Source organism: Xiphophorus maculatus, chromosome 4 (assembly GCF_002775205.1).
Source record: "Xiphophorus maculatus strain JP 163 A chromosome 4, X_maculatus-5.0-male, whole genome shotgun sequence".
NCBI classification, from domain to species: domain Eukaryota; kingdom Metazoa; phylum Chordata; class Actinopteri; order Cyprinodontiformes; family Poeciliidae; genus Xiphophorus; species Xiphophorus maculatus.
Window position 1 is genome coordinate 29,146,822 of NC_036446.1, and position 25,214 is coordinate 29,172,035.

General features: G+C 40.7%; 1 protein-coding gene across 7 annotated transcripts in view; it reads right to left on the reverse strand.

Annotated features, from left to right (window-relative positions):
• akap13 (A-kinase anchoring protein 13) overlaps nt 1–25,214 on the reverse strand; it is a 131,122-nt gene that overhangs the window by 28,814 nt on the left and 77,094 nt on the right. For 6 of the 7 annotated variants that reach the window (XM_023332768.1, XM_023332770.1, XM_023332765.1 and 3 more), the window contains 7 exons: nt 21,906–22,051; nt 15,128–15,504; nt 11,365–11,412; nt 7,152–7,329; nt 5,904–6,006; nt 3,071–3,113; nt 2,745–2,856 (listed from right to left, as the gene is read on the reverse strand). In XM_023332768.1, coding sequence (XP_023188536.1) covers nt 2,745–2,856; nt 3,071–3,113; nt 5,904–6,006; nt 7,152–7,329; nt 11,365–11,412; nt 15,128–15,504; nt 21,906–22,051 — 1,007 coding nt within the window. The remainder of the gene's footprint in view (nt 1–2,744; nt 2,857–3,070; nt 3,114–5,903; nt 6,007–7,151; nt 7,330–11,364; nt 11,413–15,127; nt 15,505–21,905; nt 22,052–25,214) is intronic. The other variant, XM_023332771.1, reaches the window with a different exon arrangement.

The window sequence follows — 25,214 nt, forward strand, 5'->3', positions numbered from 1 at the left end:
ATTTCTGGGACAATTTATCGTCCAGCAAAATTCTGTTAAGGTGGATCAGGCCTAGGCATGATCACAAAATGCTACCAAAACAAAACAAAAAAGTATGTAACAAAAAGTGAAAGCGTGAACAAGGAGGAGACGGATCCACGGGATTCGAGGAGCTTTGATGTAGCCTCCCAGACGTCTCTGACCTTCTCCACAACAGGGTCGCCTCTTTCCTCCACTAACGGACAAGCTCATCCTCAAGCAGTCGGTCGCCACATTCATACACACACACCAAAACTGAATTGCAATCCCATAAAGTGATGCAGAAAAGAACAGAGCTTCATTCTTTTGGATTTGCATCACAGAGCCTCCACCCAAACCCAGAGGAAATGGGGAAAATGGAGTTTTCCAGCTTGTTTTTAATGGGCCAGCTCTGAGGCCTCTCTCGGTTTGCGAGGACCACAAAGCTCCGCCGTAGCCGGGCTCATTTTCGCTTGGTTTTTAACGATGCCAGAGGGGCTAAATGAGCCACGGTGTGTTTCAGAGCCACTGCAACACAACTGCATTCAAGTCTCACTTCCTGCAACAACTGTCTAAACCTGAACTAAAGCGCTCCCAGATTTCTATGACTTCCAAAAACAGTAGACTTAAGGCATTTGGAAACCCCTTTTTGATGAGAAAATCCACACAAAAAAAATCTACTTGCTGAAGCAGGGAAATCTAATTTAAAAAAACGAGGGAATGCAAGACGTTTTTGGCTACAAGAAACCTCCACAGGACGCATAACAGCTTGTGAAATCTACAGCGCAGATTGAAAACAAAGAGACATTCTAGTGTAAGAAAGTCCAACAGACTATGATTTCACTGGAAAATAAAGAAGAAAAGACAAGCCGCCACAGAACAGAACTCTTTAAATATGATCTTCTGACAGCCACTGAACTTTCTTTCTCTCTCTTTTTTTTTTTTTTTTTTACTGCGATGTGACTGGAAAAGCAGAGCGGTCCTTTCAGCCTACCTCCAGGCAACCTTTCCTTCTCAGCGAGAAGCCGCGGCTCCCCGAGAACCTCCCGTACAACATCCCTGGTCTGCGGCCCGAGGAGCACGGTCTACAGCCGGCAGAGCCGAGGCTCCATCAGGAACTTGGGCAAAGAGGAAGTGACTGCCGCGCAGCAGGAGGTGCTATTTCTGCAAAACGAGCCGTCACTGCGGAGCGGACGCTGCTGTGGACGCTGTTGCAGACTGCAGCAACTACATCCTCTTCCACCGACGTTCTCACTTTCAGTGTTTGTGCAGAAGAGCGGAGCCGAGAGAGGCTCTAAGGGTTTTAAACCTGGTAAAGACTGACCGCAACTGAACCAGAGGAGAATGGTTGACATAACGACAACGGGGTTTGGCAGCAATCATTACAGCAAGTTTTTGTCTTCCTGTTTCACTTCCTGTTCACCCATCGGCGTCTCGGTGAAAGGGGGGGCAGGCGGCTTTACAGAAACACGGAGGCAGAGATTGCTAAAAACTGCCTGGTTTTTATTTTCTCCACAACAGGAAACCCAATCTGGACGGAGTTCATCCGAACCCCTGGGTGACGTCAGCGCCGCCGCTATACGGTGACAGGAATCGTGTGGGTTAGAATTATTTATAATTGAATCATTTTAAAATTTGTGCAATGTAAGAGGCAGGAAACGCCACTTCCTGTGGAGGATATGAACTCTTTGCTGATAATTCTCGTTCTGTGTAACAAGAACAAACCATGAGGTCATCGATGGTTTGACATTCCTCCTATGTGATTCAATGAGAGTCCTGTGAGAAGTGATGACAGAAGCAGGACAAATATAACAAAACATATTTGATCCTCCCCCCACCCCCCAAAATAAGATTATTAATTAGAAAATATTAAAATGCATCAATAAATCTCATGTTGAATTCCTCAAAAACATTCCACAGTTTAAAGAGTCTAAAATGAAACTAACATAATTCTTCATAATGGCTTCTTTAAAGTAGACTATTATTTATCTAAAATGGTTTTTATATCACAGAAAAAGTTAATTTACAATGCTTGGAGAAACATTCCCAAAATCTTATTTCTTTTCTGTGATGTTTCCAATTTCTAGATTTAATGAATTATTTTCTGTTTTCTAAATAGGCCAAAACAAAGTACTGCATATTTGTGAAGTGAAAGGGAATGGGTCATCAACTTTGGATTTTTGGGGGGGTTTTTTGTTTTTAACAAATAAAAATCTGAAAAGTGCGTCAAGAAAATATATTCAATCCTCCAGGGTCAAAGAATTTTTATACGTCTTTGTACATCTGGAGACAGAAGCTGAGAAGTCGTGTCCTACTTTGTGTCGTTCCGTCACATAAAATCCCAATAAAATACAGTTCAGTTTATGGCTGTGGTGTGACTAAAATGCTACTCATCATGCCTTGGGAAGTTATTTCTCCCCAAGGCATAAAACGGTAACCCAGAGCTCATCTCCATTCAGAGACTCGTATATTCGGGACCACAAAATGAATTGTGAACTCCAAAAGCAGCGCCTGCTGGGGAAGTGTGAACAGGAGGAAGTTACAAGCCCTGAAGCGCGACACGCAACTACCAGCTGTTCAGAAGAGGAAGCCGATCCCTGGGTGAATGTGGACGCACCGCAGCGGAGCCCGAAAAGCAACCTGCCGCTCCCTCGCTCTTTGCTAAAAAGAGGTGGCTACGGTCTACCCAAACACACACACACTAAAAATAGGTCATCCACACGCGGCGAGGCAGTCATTTTGTTTACCCGGGTTTTTTTGTACATCTTGTTCTTGAGGTAGCTGAAGGTCCGGCTGACTTTGGTCGTGTTCCTCCCCTCCGTGTCGCTCCGCAGAGGCCCCGGCTCTTCCTCCGATATACTGAAAGGCAGGCCAGTGTTACTTTGCAGCTTACACGACACGCCGGCTCACACATTCACTCAGACGTGTCTTTATAACGCCATAAAGGTCCAGTCGGCAGCTTCTCCTCGACTCCTCTTTACAGGAACCATAAAGGTCGTTGTGGGTGTAGAGGAAAAATAAAAAAAATAAAAAAAAACAAAGAAGGATTTCTTCATAATGTGTGTGAACTGACCTGTAAGCTACTGACCCGGAGGGGTTGGAAAACAACCTCACACCTGGAAGGAGAGAAGACAGGAAGTAAGGAGCAGTACTTTTTTATTCATCATTTGAAATCTTTTTTTCTTTTTGTCATGTCAGGTGGTAAAAAGGTGAGCAGGACAGAGCAGGATTGACCTTTCGCTGAGTATACTGGCTCACTAGTAAAACATTTTATATTCACTGGAGCTGAAGGTTGTCAGGTTATGCCCTGGCTGCAAGGATTTGGCCGGGACACGGAGTGAGCTACTTCTAATGCTTGAAAGTGAGCTGCTTAGCCTTGAGGAACCCCCTGCAGAGCGAGGGCAACGCGCTAATGGAGAGGCCGAGGCTGAGAGCTGCAGGCAGTCTGCCTTTCAGTTCAGCGACACTCGGTCCCAAAGGGCCGTCGGCTCCAAAAGTTTTCCGGCTGCTCAGGAGACGAGCGGCTTTAAAAATACATTCGAAACACTTTAAATATTGAAGATTCATTGTTGACGGTTCAGATTGTCACAGAGTTCTAGCAGGTGCATAAGCCATCTGAAGTTTTACTAAATTTGTTGGCGCTGTTGAAAACTTGCAAACAGTCTGGAAAAATGTCCACTTTTTAATGCGGTGGTGTAATTTCACAAACTTTTCATTTGACGACATTTATTCAGTGTTGTGAAAAAAAAGCATGTTAAGAAAGAATTAACATCTGAAAAGCTGTTGTTATTTTGCATTAACCAATTTTTGCTCCCGTCTTCTGTTATATGTCAGCTTCTTAAGATTACACGATTTGACATTTCAGAAAAATTAATTTGCTTAATAAAACAATGTATGTCATGTATGCCAATATATATATACGTCTGTATCTGAAGAAATCCATACGATTGCAAACGGCTTTAAGTCGATTATTCCAGTCATCTTTAAATGAGGAACATTCGGCTTCTCTCAAAAATAATCATTCTTCTCAGTTTTGAAAGTCCGCAAAGGATAATGTAAGCAAGATGAAACAGAAAACAGCAATGGAAATAGAGGGTAGAGGAAAAAGATGAAGGAAGGTTTGGTCTGAAGAAGACAGGCCCACATGTATTCTCAGATAACCTGCAGCACCTCTGATGGTGCTTTTCCTCTTTTATCTCGTGATATTGCTCCAGTTCCACCCCCCCTAAAAAGGACGACACCAAAGGCCAATTCACGGAAAGGTCATTCTGCCACTGTCTGTATGTGACAGAAGCAGCCAAGGTCCAATTCAACACGGCCAAACAGAATTTATCAGCATAATGAATTCAGCACACAGTTCACAAAAGGAGCAGGTTTGCTTTTCTTCCTCCTCCCATCAAGGATCGAACCGCCAGTAGATTTATATGAGAAATAATTAGTATTCTCCTTTTGACTGATGTTCGGTGCTGCTGCTCAATCAGGCGCCACGTTGCCTTCAGCATTGTTTTAGCGGAGCCAATCCTACACTGGACAGGAAAATGATGAAAACCCAGAGGACTGAACTCAGGTTTATATTAAAATTGTTTGATCTTTTTCAGCCTCTTTTAATTCCAGACAGTTTTACAACTCCTTTGGAGAGGAGAAGCCTCCCTGACCCTACACCTGCACAGGTGGGAACAGCAGTTTTTAATCACGGTTCATTATACTCGGGTGTAGCCAGCGAGAAGGCGGCGAGGTTAACAGAGAGGAGGAGGCGGGTTTCTAGGGCTCTACTGGGAACCGTGACTGCTGTGGGTTTAAAAAATAATATATATATATATATTTTTTTTTATGACATCTAGTTTCTACTGCAGCCACGTTTGCCGTCTGGTACTCACTCGAGTCATCCTCCTCCTCCTCTTCATCGTCACTTGACGAAGAGTCCCCGTAAATGAACTGAGTCTTAGATTTGGTGAGGATGGGGGACAAGTTGAAAGAGAAGGAAATGCGCCTCTTGCGTCTCAGGCGTCCCACCGCTGGGAGGCGGAGGGGCGACGGCAACGAGGGAGGAACCACAACAAGCACTCGTCATTTGCTCAAAGCGTGTAACTGTGTTACCAATAAGTCAGTGCATTCTTGGTGGTTCTTATTTTAGGAATACACCCAAGTGTGGGTAATCTAGATATAAAGTCAATTTTGGTTTGTTTCTAATTAAAGTGTCTTGCCTCTTGAGTTTTTCTCCTACGTTTTTTTCACCTTAGATCCACAAAATTTAATGTATTTTTGCATTTTTTCCACCGTGTGTTAATATTAAGTCAGCTTCGCTCTAATATCTATAAATAAAATGCAGGCCAACCAACTGTCTGTCACATCCTAAATGCAACAGAACATAACCACTGTGAAACATGGCGGCAGCAGCATAATGCTGTGATCGAGACCAAAATCCAATTGTAAATGCATGAAAGGACTTGAAATTTTCAGTTTATGGTCAATCTTCGTCCACGATGGCTGGATTTAAGCTGATTAGTGAACATTAACTGGCAGAAATTCACATCAGAGTTGATGAACACAAACAAATACATACTTTTGTTTGTAAAACATCTTAACTTGTATCATGTCTCCTGCCACTTCAGTTGTGTTCTACTTTATGTTGATCTACCAAATAAAAGTCCAATAAAATACATTGAAGTTTGCAGTTTTGAACAGAAGAAATGCAGGCAAGTCTTAGAGGCCATGATACAGGAAGTGATTTTCAAAAGAAAATACTTAGTGATTTAAAGACACACAGCGTCACACTGTCTTTAAATGATGAAAATAAAAGATAAAAAGAAATCAACCTATAGAAGGAAAAGAGAGGCTGAAAATTTAAAGGAAGGGCAAAGAAATCATAACTCAGGTGTGAACCCAACGTGAAGAGAAACACTCACCATCGCTGTCTTTGTGGCTGATGGTGACCATGGAAATGGACTTGGTGAGTGGAAGGGTCATGGAGGGACAGCTGTTCCTCAGCGGCCGATACCGCCGCAATTTCTGCGTCGTGAAATACAAAGTTTCCATCAGATCGGCAGCGCGACAATGTCAGAGAGGATGCAAACAGAGGCAGATAAACTGGAAACAGGAACAAGAAACTAAAAGGGGAAACTGGATGTTTGATTTGTGATGGTTATGTTCATGATTTGCTTAAAAGTCACCGAGAGAGAGGAGGAATCAGACAACCAGAGGACAATGATGATTAGTAGTTCTCACTAATCCCCAAAACATTTCCCCGCTTTGTTTAGAAAATCTTTATCTGTTCCGATGAATTTCATGAAGTTTATATTACAAAAGTCTAAGTCGGGAGTGTCCAAACATTTTGTCAGATAAGCAAAAATCATCAAATCGAAAGACAAAAGAAAAGGCTAAAAGGGAAGCAAAAAAATTACCTTTCCTAACCTACTCAATAATAAACTAAGTAGCAATAGATTAAATGAGTAAAGCAGGATATAAATCGCTGTAGATCCAAAACGTTAAACGGGCTTAGCAGGTTTGCATCATTAAAAGAAAGGGATCCACGTTGTACATTTTAAAAGGCTCAGTTGAAAACAATAATAGGGATGCACCGATCCACTTTTTTCACTTCCTGTACCGATATCTGAGGATTAGCGTCAACTGATGCCGATCCGATACAAAAAAACAGGACAGAACTGACTTAAAACGTTTCTTTTCTTTTTAAAAAAACAGATATAACTACACCTAATTACTAATTTATTTGATTACTCTGCACCAGTACAGCTAAACTTAAATACACAGATATCTTCACAGGTTTGGTCACACATGTAAAAATGACACAATTAGGAGTAAAACGCCCAATGTAGAATAAATAATAAAGAAACTTAAACCGACGAAAAAATAGCTTAGTTTGGTGAAATAAATGAACTGCAACAAATCTTCTTTCAAATGGTTCAGAAAGTGTAATTAGCAATTCTAAATATATTGTAAAATAAATCATAAAAAAAGTCACTAAGAGCACAAAACATAGAATTAGGATGAATAGATCTCCCCTTATGGGCACATGTGTCATCAATACCCAATCTAGAATTGTTTTCAACTGATCCAGATATAAAGATCGGATTGCCGCATCGGATTTGGACACCGTTAGACACACACAAGTCATGTGTGTGTGTTTCAGCATTGACCTGTTCCTGCAGCCTGCTGTCCTCATCCCGCTCCTCCTGCTCTTCCGTCAGAGACACCAGGGAGCCCCTGTCGTCACTGTTGTGCCGGGGCATCCTGGAGCGCTCCAGGTCGCGGGGCTCCTGGATGGTGGAGCCCCTCAGCTCTTCCTGGATCCCACTGAGCCCTTCTAAGCTGTAGCTGCACAGAAACACACGAAACCCGACATGTAAACACACTCCTCCAGGTCTCTCAGAACTATTCGTCACGTCTTTCTGGAGACGTACAATTCCTGCGGCACACTGAAATGAATGCATGCACCTGTTGTTACACACACATACACACACACATAAAGCTGGGCTCTGCACAGTGTTTAGTCAGCTGAGTTATCGCCGGCCTCTGGGGCAGATTTACAGGCGAAGCAGCTGCAAATGACTTCCAACATCGGCATCGGCACGGAGGGCTCCGCAGCTGTGATTTACAACCCCAATTACATCGATCTATGACTGCGAATGAGAGGCCCTGAAAAAAAAATCCAATGCAATGATTATGGGGAGGAAAACTACAGCTACATTTCAGAATGAGCTATGCTAGCAAGCTGCGGCTCGGTCTGCTTCAGTAAATCTCTCTCCCCTTTTCCTCCAGTCTCTCTGGTGGCAGTGTGGGCTCCATGGTGTCCAGCAAATCACCGGTCCCGACACTTTCAAGCATCACTAACCGAGGGCTGGACTGAAAGAATCATCATCATCGGCGACCGACCCGAGTAATCCTCGGGGTCGGGGAGGCGGACGGCTATATCTTTCACGTTAAAACCTCCGTCCTGGCTCCGGATACTCACCCCTACAGACCCAGAAGTTCCTTCATCCTGACTAACACCTGCAGACTCTGCTGTGGCAATATTAACTGACGGGGCTGAAGTTGCACACAAAGGAAAACACGCCCATAACAACGGCTCATGCAAATCGAGTCGGTTGTAAACGTGCATCATTTCAAAGCGGGTGTGTGTTCCGAGCCGACTCAGAGCAACAGATGAGATGTTAGAAGTTTTATTTTGGTGTTAGGGAGTTGAGGGGGCAACGAGGAAGTGGGAAGTGGGGGGAAAAAAACAAAGAAACACACGGAGATAGAGGCAAGAGATGAGAGAGTTTACAGCATAAACATACAAGAGGAGACTATGATTGGCTGGACTGAATGTTAAAGTTGCATGTTTATAAGCGCCGTCTTTGAGGAGACATGCAAAAAGATACACACACATTAGGGTTGAAACAATTAATCTGATTAATTGCGACTAACCGATTGTTGAGATAACAGTCAACTAATTGAGTCATTGATTAGTCGTCATCTGGAGTGTTCAGACTTTAAAAAAAGGAATTTGCTGAAAGAACAACACACTCAGAGCAGTAAATAAGACAAATTTATATCAATATATATGTACATGTGGAATTTAAGACTTAAAATAAAAAGTCTGTAAGCCTTCGTCTGTAAATATGTTCTACCCAGAAGAGTTTTAACTTCATCTGGTTAGAATTCTGTTGAAAAAACGTCTATTAAGCACCTTTTATCCACACTGTATTAATGTTGGGTCAAGCAGAACAGGCTGAACTTTTCACATGTTGATGTTAGAAGCATTATTTTGAGCTGCAGATGCTTCCTTTGCTACAAATGATCAAGCTTTCACTACAGGAATGCGATGTTATTGCATTTTAGGCAATAAAATGTTTATTTTCTTACTTTAAAAATGAATTTCTATGTTTATTAGCATCATTTAATGTATTTCTAGTATTGTTTTAGTGGTTATATGAAAAATTAGCAAAATATGCAAATGTTCGATTATTAATCGATTCATTTCAGTATTCTATTGGTTATCCAAATAATAGATTAATCAATGGCTAAAATACTTGTTAGTGTTTATTTGAAGAAAAAAAATCTATTAGAGTCGCAACTATTGAGTTAAAGTTTCTGCTGAACAACAAAGTAACTGCTCCATCTAGCCTTCTTTGTCTATGCTTACCAGAACACTTTTAGTCAATTAACAGTCCAGATTGGGCACTGTAAGCCGTTTCCTGGTGCAAATCAAGAAAGATTTGAAATGGGTGCTTTCTGTACTTGTGTTTATAGTACAGAATGCAAAAGAAAAATCAAACTTACTCCGATAATAAAGCCACAATAAGCCGGGCACCACGAGCAACACTGCAGCCCCGACTGTTGAGCGAGACAGATGTGGCCATATGGTTGCCGCAGCGACCTATTACAATGTGACACATGTCTTAATTAGAACCTGGCAGATGGTATTACTAATGTGTGTCCATATCTGGATTTATCACACTTTGCGAGAGCGAAAACTGAGTGGCCAAATTTTAGAGATGTTTGCCAAAAAAAAAGTAGGGCTAGAACTAACAATTATTTTGGGAATCGACTTAGCTATCGACTATTCTACCTCGGGACCGCTCCCATCGGACATGTTCAACATGCTGGATTATCGCAGTGTGTGGAGTTTTCCCTGACTGGTAGAGAGAACGCAGCTTGTTGAATGTGACAGGTAGCCAATCAGAAAGCACGGAGAGGAACCCCAAACAGCTAACGTGGCGCAACCCAGAGTGCAGCGGACATCAGAGATGATATGTGGAAACAACATTAATGTTTATTCAACATTTCGTGCAAAGAATTCCCACAGAAATGACAGGGAGAGGATTTGGAGCAAAATTGCTACCACAGTTGATTCCGGTAATTTTTCAGTTGTTCATCGTTAACGTGACATAAATAGGTTATAACGACAAGGTTATTCATTCACTCAGGGCTTGATGCTTACAGAATGTAATTGTCAATTGTAAAACATTGATTAATGCCTGTTTTTAAAATTAGTTAACTGAACTTGTAGCCATTATTTTGTGCATATTGTTCTCAATGTAATTGTAAACATTATAACAGCAAATACTAATTAACCGATGAAGCTTAAAGAAACAACAGAACAGAAAATAATCTAAACACACAAATGGTATAGACGAAAAAAACGTAACTTTTAAAAAAATAGAGCCGCCGAGTGCCCCGTTACCACGCTTTTATCCAACACCTTTTCTTTTTGTTACATCTTTTATGTTTAAAATAAGCTAACAAACTGTCGCTATTGCTCCTACGTTGTCGGCCGTGTTTGTTTACTCTAAATTCACATGTGTTATAGTGGGCTTTTCCTGTATTTTCGGTCTGGAATCTGAATGTCAGTGAGAAATCAGTTCGTGTGTGGTGTGTTGCTCTTGCTGTGTGATTGGCTGAACACCACACACTGCACGATCGGGCCGATCAAACGCGTTATACCTACAATTTTGGTCGGCTAGTGTGTGGTCTCAGGTTTTGAAAATCGGCCGACAATTCTAAAATTGTGTAGCGTGAACTGGGCTTAAAATGCAAAACGTATATATATTTGTACAGTTTTGGTTTAATTACGGCTCTGAATATATTGATTTTTTTCAGCAAATTACCTTTTTTGAGTCTGTATACTCCAGTAAAAGACTAATCAGTGACTAAATTAGTTGACAATTATTTAAATAATCGATTCATTGTGATTAATCCAACTAATCGTTTCAGCCCTAGTCTGACAAAACTTTCAGTTCAGATAATTTTATTGAAATCCTCTGCTTTGAAAAACTGTAAAAAGGTTGTTCAGTCAAAAACATATCCAGCACTGGCTTTTGACTGAGCCAACAGATTAGAAACGACTCCACTCTGGTTTGTGCGATCATTAATAATGAAGGAAGAAGCTGGTTCCTTCATCATTGGTTCCTCCTACCCTGTACTGGGTAAAAGTGAAGGTAGAAGTTATTTTACAGTTTGAACAACTTCCATTCTGGGTTTTATTGCTGTGGCACAGAGTCTTCTCCACCAGGACTGTACTCAAAACCTTTCTGACGCCTTCATAGTCTCCAAGAAATCCCTACAGGATCCTAAAAAACACAACTCTCAGTTCTCGATCTGTAGCCATGAAGCTGAGCCTCCAGAGTTGCACTTCACTTTTTCCAAAGAAAAGAGACGAGGTTCAGCCACAGTTTTCCTTTTTTCCTATGGTGCCTTATGCACATTCCAGCAGGGGTGAAAAAGACAGCAACATTCTTCAGCACAGTCGCCTGCAGGGATGCAGCATAAAGCGGTAGCAGCAGTAGCAGCAAGCAGATGTTAGAAAAGCAGGAGCTTCACATAGTCCACATGAAGACAACAAATCAATCCCGACAACACGTCAGATACCTTCTCCTGTGAAAGGCCGGCTTCCCCTCACCAGGGCTACGGATGGAGCTGGGGGTGATGAAACAAAGACAGGAAGTGGTGCGTGATGGGAGAGATGAATTGTGATATGAGAGGACAGAATGGCAGAGGTGAGCATGATGAGAGGTTGAGTGTTTTGGAGCAGAAGTGATGTTGGTGCTTAGTAAAAAAAAAGAAAAAAGAAAAAAAGTAATGATCCTAAATGGAAAGTTGTTTGGAAACAATTGTTTCCCCAAGAGTGAAGTTGGGACGTTGTCCATTTGCAGGTGCCCTGGGGAAGCGTTTCATGGCTCATTTAATCTGCATGGAGGTCTAGTCCCAATTTTAACTGAATCCTTTTTAAGGATTTGACACACAAAATGAGAAAATACATAAGAATGACAGGGATGCACAGACACCTGCAGGCTTCAGCAAGTCGAATTCAAGACCGTTTAAGACATTTTGAAGAGACCTTGAATGAAATTTAAGACAAAAACAAATAGAAATATAGAGGGTGGTTTCTGGTTGCTGTTTTACAATCAAGCATAGCAAAAACTGTGACATTTCTGGGAGTTTGGTTGTGGGTCGTGACAGCGGCTTTGCGCTTTTCAGACTACATGTGCCTCTCTACAGCCTTAACCCCCATAGTGCCAAACGTAGAAGTTCTTTTTTCTTTTGAAGAAAATGCATCTGGTCTCGTGTGGCTTGAACTCCACACACAAGAAGTGACAAAATAGAAATAGCATGATGTGGCGACAACTGCTAACTCTCTTCCTGAAAAGCGGCTGATGGCATTTGTGCTTGCGAGATTCTGGACTTGTAGTGTAGATGTGAAAATGTGAGCTGGCAACACAACACAGAAAGTTGAAATATGATCATATATGAGATTAAATATTCCCTGCATGCTAAAATTTAAGACCTGGGATTACTGTATCTTAGACCAACTTAGAATTTTTTATGCAGCTAAAGTAAAAGCCTTAAAACTTTTTAAGGCCTTTATTTTAGATACATAAATTTTTTTAAAATTAATAAATTTTTGAGGATATACGAGATTAGAGAGTCCCTTTGTACTGAAATTTAAGACGTGGTTAACGTATTGAAGGCCAACTCAGATTTTTTAAATGAATTTAAGACATTTTAAGGCCTTCATTTTTTTATACAGGAAATTAAGACCTTTTAAGGATGCACAGACACCCTGAATATTCAAGAAATAAAAGATTTGCCAGGTTTGTTTTTTTTTTACCATTAATCCATCAAAGTAAACGGTTAATCACATCAAAGTCACAAATAGCATCAAAGGAGTGCATGCTGTGGGTTGAGTTGTATACGTCATATGTTGGTTTCTTTATTTTAATGCTTTGCATTGGGAAATGCATCTGGAAGGGGAAAAAAAGTCCAATTATTCAGAAAATCAAGGGGGAAAAAATGGACAATTCCGACTAATTGGTGCATTTTCACTTCTACCATTCCCACATCTGTTTGATACACAAGAGGCCTCAGCCAGGAAACAGTTGAATTAGCGTGAAAACAGATGTGAAAGCCTGAAAGACGTCCATGCCAAGAGCAGTGACTCTCTGAAATCTGTCCCGAACGCCAACTCCTACCGTGAGGAGTGAGCTCGCTACATAAAGCCAATAAATAGCTACCAGCATGGCCCCCTGCTGTAGCACAAACACCTTTAATCTAGAATTAATGAGCTTCAGAGATGTTTTTTGGTGGATTTCTGTTCTTTATGTCAAACTAATGCGCTACCGGTGAGAGCTTCTTATTCATCTAAGTGACACTCTAATGCTGCCTTGCAGGAAAAGACCTCTTATTTTTTTAGGTATTAGTCCACCTGTATCCTGGTATGCCTGATACATTTTTGTAAGAATTAAGCCCACTTCTAGTGAATTCTAATCTATTTTAATTTTCAAAAAAAAAAAAAAATCCAATTAAGTGGGATCAGAAAACTTGACGTTGGGTGTTTAAGCAATCATGGAAAAACAGACGCTAAAGAGGAGGGAAATCTAAAGCCAAAAAGTTTCTTCACAGTTTATGTGTAAGTTTTCACTGCAAGTGAGGTGGTTTAATTTCTAAATGACTCTTAAGTCAGCTGGATTGCTCAAAACGCTGTGAAAACGAAACAAGAATACATTTGAATGGACTCTAAAGAAATGCAAAAGCAGCCAAAGTTCAAAGAACAATTTAAAAAGCTCTAAATTTTTAAATAAAGATGTCTAAAAGCCTAATATAGAGCAGTCAGGGATGGTTTTAGTGAATGTCCTGCCCAAAATTACAGTTCATACACAAGTGTCACTGCTTCCATCCCTGCTGAGAGTTCATCACAAGCACCGCTATCATTTCCTGTCACCGTCAGCCTGCCTGTGAGGAAAGCACCACTCGCTGCTCTGCCTTCAGCTTATTTGTGCAGACAGTCGGACAGTGTGAGAATGTAGATGCTTATCGACACAATGCTGTCAGTGTCAACTCTTTTGTGAATAATACTTCATGACGATTCCAAGAAACTCTTTGCAATAAATAATTCTAGTTAGATTCGACCAAACGGGAGCAGCAGGATGTGCAAATTTGGTCTGAGATACAAACTTAACAGAATTTGTAAGATTAGACCTGGATGTTTGTTTTTTTATGATCTGGGTGTTTTGTGTTTGTCAGCCTTCATGGTGAAGAAAGATTTTTGCTTTTTCTCATTAGCAACTTTGCACCAAATATCAAATCTTGGTGATTTTCCTCTGTTTTATTTCTGCTTTCACCAATGCTTTGCAATGAAAAAAGAAATAAAATCTTGTATGAATGCTTATAAAAAATAAATAACACTTCAAAAATATGATGACCCTTTTTTTAAATGGGAGAAATCACCAGGTGAGGTTTTGTTTATATTTTTCATTACGGAGCATCTTCTGTTAATTGGAAGTTGTTAAAACCGGAAGTTTAAATACAACAACTGAAAAGACAAAAACATTTTTTTCTCACCGTCTAAATTTCAATCAGACCAAATTTCTCTTGGTTTTGCTTAGTTAGAATTACTAAAATTATTGCTATTTGCTAAATAAAGTTTTAGGAAACATTTAATTTGCTAAACATCTGATTTTGAAGAACATAAGTACATTGATCTCTGACACATCCTCTCATTATTGTTGCATTTAGCAAATAGAAATAACTGGTAATCCTAACCGACCTGAAACAAGAAAAGTTTGGTCTGATTTAACGTCAGACAGTGAGAGAATAAAAATGTGTTACTTTTTATTCTGTGTATGTAAACACCAGGTTTCAACTGTATGTATGTGTCTCTCTGTGTAAACTGCTTCCTGGTGAATGGCAACACAGCCGGTCGAAGCAAAGGCATTATTAAACTAAAAAGTGTGCCAAGGAGATGACATGAGCAAACTTTAATAATGACAACCTTTGATTCTGGAGGCATCAGGTCTAGTGACACCTGCTGACTGAAACTCAGTAACACCAACAGGTTGGTAAAATGATTGGGAATGCGCCAATAAATTGGCAAGACACTGGAATTGTCCAATTTTTCCTGAATTGGCCCTGAACTGTGATCGGGAATTTCAATACTAAACATTTCTTCAATCTCCTTCGATTGACAAATATGAGATTACGTAATTTATGTAAATAAAATGTCACAATTTATGTAACAAAATCAGAACGAGCCAAAATCCCAATCAGGATGACAGACCTCTTTGAAAACAGGAAACCGGTCAGAACGGAATAATAGGTGAGTCTATAATCAAAATGAGTTCCTTCCAGCTCTCACCTCCTCTGGTTCATCTCTGATTCTCCTCCGTTGTTCTTCCCTGGACCCCAGCTGTGGCGGCGAAGCGGCGACAGAGAGCGCTTGCTGTTCCTGAAGAGACCGGAACGGCGAGGCACCTCACTCACTCTGTCTTTTGCTTCTTCTTCAGCGTCCCCTGCTCCTCCTGATCCTCCTCCAGCAGCAGCAGCAGAACTGTCCTGGCCTTCAGCGTTGGTAGCCTCAGACTGGATGCCCTCCTCTGGGCTCCAGCTGCCGCTCAGGCCCTGGCTGCCCTCCGGACTGGAGCTGGACGGGCCGACGCTGGCGGTGTCGTCTGTGGAGGAGCAAGAGACGGAGACCTCGCTGGTGCTGTCTCCTCCCGTCACCGGCTCGTTGTTCTGCAGACATCCAAAAAGGGAAAGACAGCTGTTAGCGTCAAACATCCTTGCCTCTTTCACACCAGACCTGTTTAGTCCACTTTAGTCCAACTCTAGTTGGTTTGTCAAGAAAGTCCAGTGCGTTTGGGGAGGTGCGAATGCCCAATCGAACTCTGATGTGAACCAAAAAAAGCAAACTCTGATCCGTCTAAAAACCTCGGTCTTAGTTTGGGTTGAAGTAAATTCTGGCACGTTTCAAATGCATATGTGAACGCCAAGCGGAGACCGCTCCGAAAGCCAAATACAACGCAAGGCATTCTGGGTAAATATTATCAAGACGTACAAGCAAGTCGTCTTGAGGTAGTCTAGAGGTAGTCGGAGAAATGGCTTGTGGTCTTTTACCAAAGACAAGAGAAGAAATCCTACAACTGCTCAAATCTGATGCTACTCCATTATTGTTTATATTTTGTGAAGAAGGAAGTGGCGCTCACTGTCGTCTTCTGAGATTTTTGTGTCGTTTGCTTCAGTGGTTCTTGGTGCAGCGCCACCACAATCATTAGTTCATTTGACACAATGAAGTGTGAAAGCGAACCGCACCAAATGAAAAACGGAGCAAAAGTTGCGATTTTGAACCGAGTCTACCAGACTGTCAGGCGTGTAAACACACTTTAAAAAACCAACCAAAGTAAGAAAATGCACCTGAAAGTGAGCAGTTTGCTTGTGGAAATTTCATTTCAAGCAACAATTAAACTGATAAGTGCGGTGCAATAAAGTATTCAGCCCCCTTTTTCTCTGAGTGCAAACAGGAGTTGCCTGACGACTTAATAGAGACCATCTGCGTGGCACATACAATTCCAGTGAAATATGTTTATGTGTGGTTGTAACGTGACAAGAGGTGTGAATACTTTTACAAGCCAGTGTATGGGGTTTTGAGATCCTGTGCAGAAACTAAAAATAGACATGAAAATTGTGAAGTATACTCATGTTGGAAAGATTAAAGAAATAGACAAAACCAATACATCAACCGTTTATATTTTTATTATACCCATGTTTAATTGGTTTTATAGAAATGTTTGAACCAACAGTTTGGCTCACGAGGCCATTCTGCTTTGAGTTTATCTCTAGGAAATTGCCGAGTTTTAGAATCTCTGCTCTAAAGCACCAAGGAAGTACTTCCAAACACCTAAATTTGGGTTCCTTGAAATCCTTAAAAAGCACAGGATCTCAAGGATCAGCTGGCCTTCTTTCAGCCAGCTGATCAGCAGTACACAGCGAAGTAACCTGCAGCCACTCCAGATAACTCTCATTAAAAGCACTTTAAACCGTTTGCAAGCACGGATGGGAAATTCTTCCAGTTGTGAAACAGCTGATTTACCTCGATACTGCTAACGATACTCTGTGTAATTGAGATAGCCTTCAAGGTGAGCTGTAACACACCCTAGCGTGAGAACCGCTAAGCCCGTGTGTGGGTGCTTTATTTATCCTCAAAGCTGACACCTTCTGCTGAGAGCTAACAATGTGTTGATTGTAAAATCTCTACAGAGGACACCCGTACTGCACGCATTTGTCTTTGACAATTTTCCTTTTGAGTTACGTTGAAGGTGACGAACTCTTCGAAATAGAATAAAGCTGTTGGTACAAAACAGAGGAAAACAAATCTTTTTCTTTCTGGCTCAAGAACAGTGACGCATCGATGAAGGAATATTTAAAACCAACACACACACACACAAAAAAAACGCACAGATTATCATGCAGGAAACAATAAAATGAAGCAAAATGGAATAATAAAACATATGCGCATCAAATCACTGCTAATCACCTGGGCTATCACATTATATATACATCAGCATTTCTTCGCTGAAGCATGTTATGAATTTAGAGAAGGCTGGAGGAGCAATTTAACCCACAGGAATGGAGCGTAATGAGGACCAAATGGCAAGGCTTAAGCGTAACGAGCAACAGCCACTTTATAGCACCACTGACATTATAACAAACACCATTAGATGATGGGGGGGGGGGAAAGAAAGGAAAAAAAACAAAGCTTTCACAGATGTTGCTCAAGATACACACACACACCCCCACACACACAGACGCTGTCAAAGTCACAAGACTGCTGCAGCCAGGAAAGAAACCATGTTGTGTACACTCCCTAATGAAGACACTGCAGAAAGTTTTGAGCTGCAATCGGGTGGGAACGCGCTCCTGGGCCGACACTCACAGGTTCTTTTGGAGCTAATTCGTAGGTGTGAGCTTTAACTCGGTCTATTGTGCTGCCAGCTGCGGTGTTAGCGCTAATATAGAGCCGCTTCTGTTGGGAGGGTTGGGAAAAGAAAGATCCGCTTTATGCCACAGAAGCAACTTCCTTTGGGAAGCGAGGGAACGTCTGGGTTTGTTGCACGTGGGGCGCAGCGAGAGCTACGGCTTTTGGAGTCGGGGAGGAAAAGGAGGAGGAGGATTCAGATAGGATTAAGCATTTTTTACATTTCAGGCTTTCCTGGTTTTCTCATGCCCTTACGCACAACAATTAATGTTACGCTTCCTTTCCACAAGGGCACATGATGCACGCTGCGCTAACGTGTTAATGAGATCCATGCCATGGCCTTTAGAGTTATGAAACAGTCCTCTTTTTTATCCCTTTTCTAGCGCAGCTCGCTAAAGAAAAGGCATTTTCTCTTCAGAGGGAAGCAAAGGCGCTAATCCTCCTCTTTCAGAACTTAGCTTCTGCAGCCTTTGTTTGAAACCAAAGCCGGCGAGCCTCGCAGCGCATTTCGCCCATCACTCATTCCCTGCCGTGTCCCGACCCCTCGGCATCCCAGGCCAAACACCGGCAGGCCGCTGATAAGCGCCATGCGGACTTCATCGTTCCATCACAACGAGCTCGACGCCGAGAGAGGGAGAGAAAGATGCTCGGTTGATGTCTCGGGTCTGAGCCTCGGGGCGCTGAACGCAGATAGAGAGAAACAGAGTTTGTGTTGTACATTTGAAGATATTCCCTATAGGTGCAGCTGCAGAGGCAAACAAAAATATATTCCTGCCGTTCGACATGAGCGAACCTGATGTTTGGAGCACAGCCAGCAAAGGGTAAAACCTCTGCTGCTAAATCAAACCGGATTCCCTCTCATTTTGAAACGTACAGGGCATGGGAGAAGTTCCCTTTTCCTTTTTTTCCACGTCTTGTCAAAACCACTAACTCAAATATTTCATTTGGATTTGATGCGATACTCCAACACAAGGCGGCTCAAGTGGAAGGAAAATAATTCGGATCTGAAAAGTGTGGAATGCTGATGGATTCAACTTTCTATATTTTCACTTCTGATGTCATATAGATATTGCAGCTTTGAGAATTGGCCGATAACGATATTAATCCAATGCGATATCAGCATGAATAATGCATAACTTTATTACATATTTTGTAGTGTGGAATTGGCCTGTCACGATAAACAATAAATCAATTAATCGCACGGTAAATGAAAGTTATTTACCTCATTTTAATTTATCGTCTTTATAATTTCTTCCTGCCTTTTTCTCTTTCTACTGATGACACTGAATGCAAACAGGCTCAACTCCAGTGCTCTCCACTGTCCCTTCCCTTCCTCATTTCCTTAGTGTAATGCCCAGTTCACACTACACGATTTTAAAATTGTCCGCCCATTTTCAAAACCTGAAGAGACCACAAACTAGCAGACAAAAAACCGTAGGTGTAACGGGTTCGATCGGGTTCGACCATGCAGTGTGTCCAGCCTCACGGCAAGAGCAACACACCACACACGAACCGATCTCTCTCACCGATATTCACATTTCAGACAGAAAATCCCGTAAAAGCCACTATATGACATGTGAATTCAGTGTAAACAAACACGGCTGACGACGTAGAAGCCATAGCGATAGTTTGTGAGCTTATTTTAAGTGATAAAAGATGTAACAAAAAGAAAAAGCGTTGTATAAAAGAGTGGAGGACGGGCCTTAATTTGCTGCACTATGATGTGGAGGTGAGTTATTCTGTTTTTTCCGTCTTTACCATTTGTGTGTTTAAGCTTCATCAGTTAATTAGTATTTACCGTTTTAATGTTTAAAATTACATTGAGAACAATGGGCACAAAATAATGGTTACAAGTCCAGTTAACTAATTTTAAAACCAGGCATTAATCAATGCTTTACAATCTATCTAATTGCATGTGGCTAGTGTCAGTCCTGACTGAATGAAAATCATTATAACCTATTTAACCTTTTATAACCTGTTCTTTGCTGTTAACGAAGAACAGCTGAAAAGTTACCAGGTTTATCAACTGCAGTAGCAATTTCGCTCCAACTCCCCCCCTTGTCATTTCTATATTCTTTCCACAAAATGTTGAATAAACATTAATGTTGTTTCCACGTATCATCTCCGATGTCCGCTGGACTTTGGGTTGTGGCGTGTCAGCTGTTTGGGATTCCCCTCTGTGCTTTCCCCTCAGAAAGCAAGGAGGAGAATCCGTGCTTTCTGATTGGCTGCCTGTCACATTCAACAGGCTGCGTTCTGGATCCCAGTCAGGAAAAACCCCACTCGCTGCAGTGATAAACTGACCAAGACAATCCAACATGTTGAATATGCCTAATTTAGATGGGAGCGGCCACGACGTTCTACCGACTGGACCTGATCAGTCATAATACACTACAGGATGATCGGTTACAATTATCGGAAGCGACAATCTTAGTTGGTCGTGTAGTGTAAACTGGGCTTAAGGCAGGAGTGAACTATTGCATCAGGTAGTCGATGTGCCCATCTTCTCTATTTAAATCTAATTATTACTGAAGGGTAACATAGTATACAGACTTCATCATCTGCACTCTTTTGGTTGAATGCAGTATTTATTTCCACTTTGATTTTATGTTGTTTAGTTTTTATTCAAGTGCATTTCTTGTTCATGGAGAATCCATTTTATTTTTGTTTTTGATTGTTTTTTTTATTTTGTTTACCAGTTCCAGCGTTAAGTGTCCTTTTGAAAAAATGTTTTTATCTATTTTTGGCAGGATATGTCGGATTATTATATCATTAACATTACATCAGTTTAAAATAGTCTTCAAACAATATTATCGTTTAACGCAATAACTTTTGAGACACTTAATTGCTCAGCAAAATTTGTTATCGTGACAGGCCTAGTGTGGAATGCAGGAAAGGCTTGATCAAGTCATATTACTCAAACAGAGAACAACTGTAAACAACAAAAAGTAAGAGAATAACTGACCCATTTATTATTAACCAGTTGGTCTGCTTACCGCATACAAGCGCTGCTGGATAGAAATGCTGGAGCGGACTAAATGCTCGAGCGCAGTGCTTATATCTGAATGCTTATATCAGACATTTTAGATGCAGATTGAGACCTGTTTTCTGGCTGATATCAGATCAATATTCGATATCAATTTCAATATCGGATCGGAACTGAACCTGTCGCAATAAGCAATAAAATCAATTAAGTCTGGTGCTTTGGTCTCAACTTGTCCTTTTTTGAAGGACAATTTTGCTTACAGAAATGCCATAATCCATTTTATTTGTTATTTCTGTTGCCAGTTCTAGTGCTAAATGTTTGTTAGAATTTGAGAATGTCTTCTTGCATTATTATTATTGCAAGATTTATTGCAATAAATTCTGGAACAATTTATTGTCCAACAAAAAGTTATTGTGACAGGCCTAATATACATTTAAAAAACTCAAATTTAACTGACTTCAGAAGTGAACTTATTATTGAATAATAATAATTATAATATTATAATTATAATATGATAATGTTCAATTATAATAATAATAATTGAACATTATTATTATTATTGAATAATAATAATGCACGATGTATCGAAATAGCAGTATTGGCCACTTTTAACATATTGGTGTCCATCCAATGAGTAAAACTGGGCCTATATCAACAATAGCTTCATTTCTACCTTGTTTCAGTCAGTGTATGTTTTTCTAGAAGGGGAAGGAACTGGTCATGTGACAGTAACAGTGAGGTGTTCATGGCAATATTATTTTTCCAACATCAATATCGGACCAAAATTTCAGATAGGTGAAAATAGAGTCAAATATCTTTGTATCAGTATGAATCCAGCTGTTTTGCGAAAGGCCTCAGAAGTTTATTAGGGAACATGAGTGAAGAAACACCATGAGGACCTTGGAAGTTTAGAGAAGGGATGGCTTATAAAACTGAAAAATGTTCAATTCATTATTCAAAAACAGAGTGTGGCACAGCTCCAGATTAGTCTGTATAATAAAATTCGATTAAGACACATTGTAGTTTACTGTTATAGCATGAAAAAAATGCTTTTTTGGGGGTCATTTTTCAGTAACACTTTAATGCAACGCATCAGCACAATATTTATTTCACATATTCCACTTACGGAAGAAAAAAAAATGCTGTTTTCCATAACCCCGATTTAATTTTACAGACCTTTCTGAAGATGCTGTCATATCCTGGCTCTGCATTCAGGAGGCTTTCGATGTCGCTGCCAGAGTCTCTGTGAGTGGACGAGGGGCAGCTGGTGGAACTGCTGGTTCTGCGGGGTAAACTGGGGAACGGCGAAGACGTCGAGGATTCTGAAAAGCACAGCAATACCTAGTTTGAACACCTCGTGGGATGGAAATGAAGAGACAGAAATGCTGTGTGGTGAATAGTTTCCTGAAGGGATCATAAAAAAAAAAACACAGAAGCAACAAAAAAAAAATGCAAATTTTGGCAATGGAGGAGGAAAATCTCTGACAAAACCAGAAAAGGATTTTCTCAGCCTTCAGCAGTTAAACTGAAACTCTCAGTGCTGTCAAAACAATGTTTTTTTTTTAGTTGTTGTTTTTACAGTGTAAGAAGTGAAGACACTTCTAGCAAGCTGAGGTGGTGAGAAAAGCCTTAGGGTCGATGGCTAAGCGTCCTAAATGAAGCTGTCTGTGCTGCACCGCTAACAACCTTCGCTTGTGCTCCTTAAAAGCTCCGAGGTCAAAAACTAGAAGCAAAATCCAAGTCAGGAAAAATGACAACGCTCTGAAAAACAGAGCAACAGCAGAACACTTGTTGAACTTCCTGTAGCGTTTTTTTTTTAAACGCTTTTAGGTTGGAAAAAGTCATGCAATTTAGAAATGTTCACGACGACAGTCACTACTTCAATTAAATTCAGCACATTAAACAGTGTCAAATCACTCCCCCCCCCAAACTTCAAACCCGCCGCTTAATAATTACATTCAGCTCCACTCATTAAGCTACAGTGGCCTTAAACCAACATGGCTTTTTAACAGTAGCCCACAGTGAGCCTTTTTTTTTCTAAAGGTTTACACCCACCATTACTCCTAACCCCTTATTGAACCACAAATAAGCATGTCTAGAAGTCGGCACACAATTCAGAGCTTCTACAGCACCAAGACCTTGGAGTAGTGGACGGGGAGTGTGTTTGCATGGTTTTCTGTACATGTAGGGACATGTACTGATAGTATCCCAGGCCAAACTGGAAGGGGAAGCTTGATACACCAGCAGGCTTTCTTTAGCCAGCAGCCAGGAACAGCTGGATGAGGTCATCCACCCAGTTTGTTGTTTTTGCGATATTCCAGATGCCTATTTGGAGCTAAAGATGTGGAAGTTTGTCTCACGGGAACATTTTGAATTCAATGGACTCATAGCACAAGAGGAAGTAGCTTTTTTTTTATTATTATTATTTATTTATTTTAAAACGTGTCTGTGTGCTCATCCTTCAAGATGCGGAAGTAGCTTAAAGCCACTAAGCAGATTTTTTATTTATTTAATTCAGCCGAACTCACTTTATTGCCTTTGGAACATGTCATGTTAAACTATTTTTGATGTTTTAAGCAAAATGATCATCTTGACAGTCTACTTTCTGTAAAATAGGCTTCTGTGCACAGATCCCTGTGGTGACATCACAAAAGGCAACTTCTTCAAAAGGTGTTTTTACTTGTGTTCTGTATGGCAAAATGTGAGTGTCGCATTCATATAAGAAAAGAATAGTAATCAGAAGCACTCTAGAAAGAGAATTAGGACAGGGATGGGAGTTGAATGTCTCAATCTACCACCACCTCTTGTGATATCGGCAAATATGAGCATTTTGTTAATTCTACATGTTCTCATTTTATTTTGTGCAACTGAAATCCATGCGTCACTACCCAGGTTTGTTTTTATTGTTAGCCTCCACTTGTTTATTACACAAGTGAATTGCATCTTTAAAGCTGCAGTACATACATTTTAAAAAATCTATGTTTTTACATATTTGTTAAAATTGGCATTGTGCTGTGACAACGATGGTTGTTTCTAGCACCAACTAGAAACAACCAATCAGAGCTAGGAGGTGGGTCTTAGCACTGTCAATCTCTTTGCATGCACCAGCTCATTTGGTCCCCCTCCACCTCAACAGCTTCTTCCTGTCTGTCGTGAATGCAAGGCTACTTAGCATAGCCACTGACGATAGTGGATAAACAATTTTCCTGTAATGACAAGTTGTTTCTCTACCACTAGCACATTGAACAGCGATTACACGAGGTTGATTGACAGCGCTAAGACCCTTCTCCTGGCTCTTACTGTTTTTAGTCAGGAGAACTGTGTAATATTAGCTCAGGGACGAGGTGGAGGAGATAAATCTTTTCACAGATTATCAATGTCAGTTTACACTTTCACAACAAAAAAAAAAATTTTCTTTTTTTTTTTTTTTTTATAAAAGTTACATACTGCAGCTTCAAACCGTCAAGATTCAGAGCTGAAAACACAGCCAGCTGCTGTAACATCTTTGCTAGGAAGGAAAGTAAGACACAAAAACAAGAAACATTGAATAGCAATGTCTAAAATATTCTATAAATAACTGTATACTCTCATGAATGCTTAAATTTGCACATTGGAAGATTGACAAGTAGCGCTAAAACATTCAGACTTGACTGGAGTGAGGTTAGGGTAAAGAGGAAAGGAGAGGTCAATGTTGTCTTTAACATCCCACTACAGACCAAAACACAAACTGCTCAGTTATCAGACACATTTTTCATCAATATTTGGTTAAAACATACTATTAAACAGACCAGTGGTTAATAACGTGTATTACTTTTACAGCAGGTGGTCTTGATTTCATCTCATTTCCAGTTCAACTTGTAACAATCTTACTTCTTTTAGATCATGAGAAGTCCTACTCTGACCTTTAATTCCATGTTGGCATATGATTTTTTTTTTTTCTTCTACTGAGCAGCGTGTGTTTGAAAACCTTTCTGGCCTTTATCCGGTAAAAGCTGGTGGGTACGCCAGAGCACACAGCATGTTTGCTACAGACTCCACCAACTCACACCTGTTCACCAAAACTAGCAGAGGACTGTGAGCTCTGACAGCTGTCTTCCTCCCGCTGCTCTAAACAGAGTCCACCACAACACACACACACACACACACACACACGCAGCAAAGAAAGGACAGAGAGAACAGGTGGAAAATGCTCTGATGCGTCTGTGGGTGGTGGAGGTTGCTGCTGAATGTGAAGCTGCTCACACACCTGTGAGCACTGCATTAAATCAATATGGAGTAATAGAAACGTGAAGTCTTTTACTGAACTGTTGTGTGTAGGCATGTCCAACTTTTAAATGGTGATAGTTACACACTTAAAAACTAAGGTTAGCAGGGATTTAGTCAATGCCTTTGCTAAAGTCTGTCAATCTAAATAAAAATAGCAATAATTTAACATTCAGTAAGTCAATAAGCAGTAGGAATAAATGTTGCTTTTGTGTTTTGGAT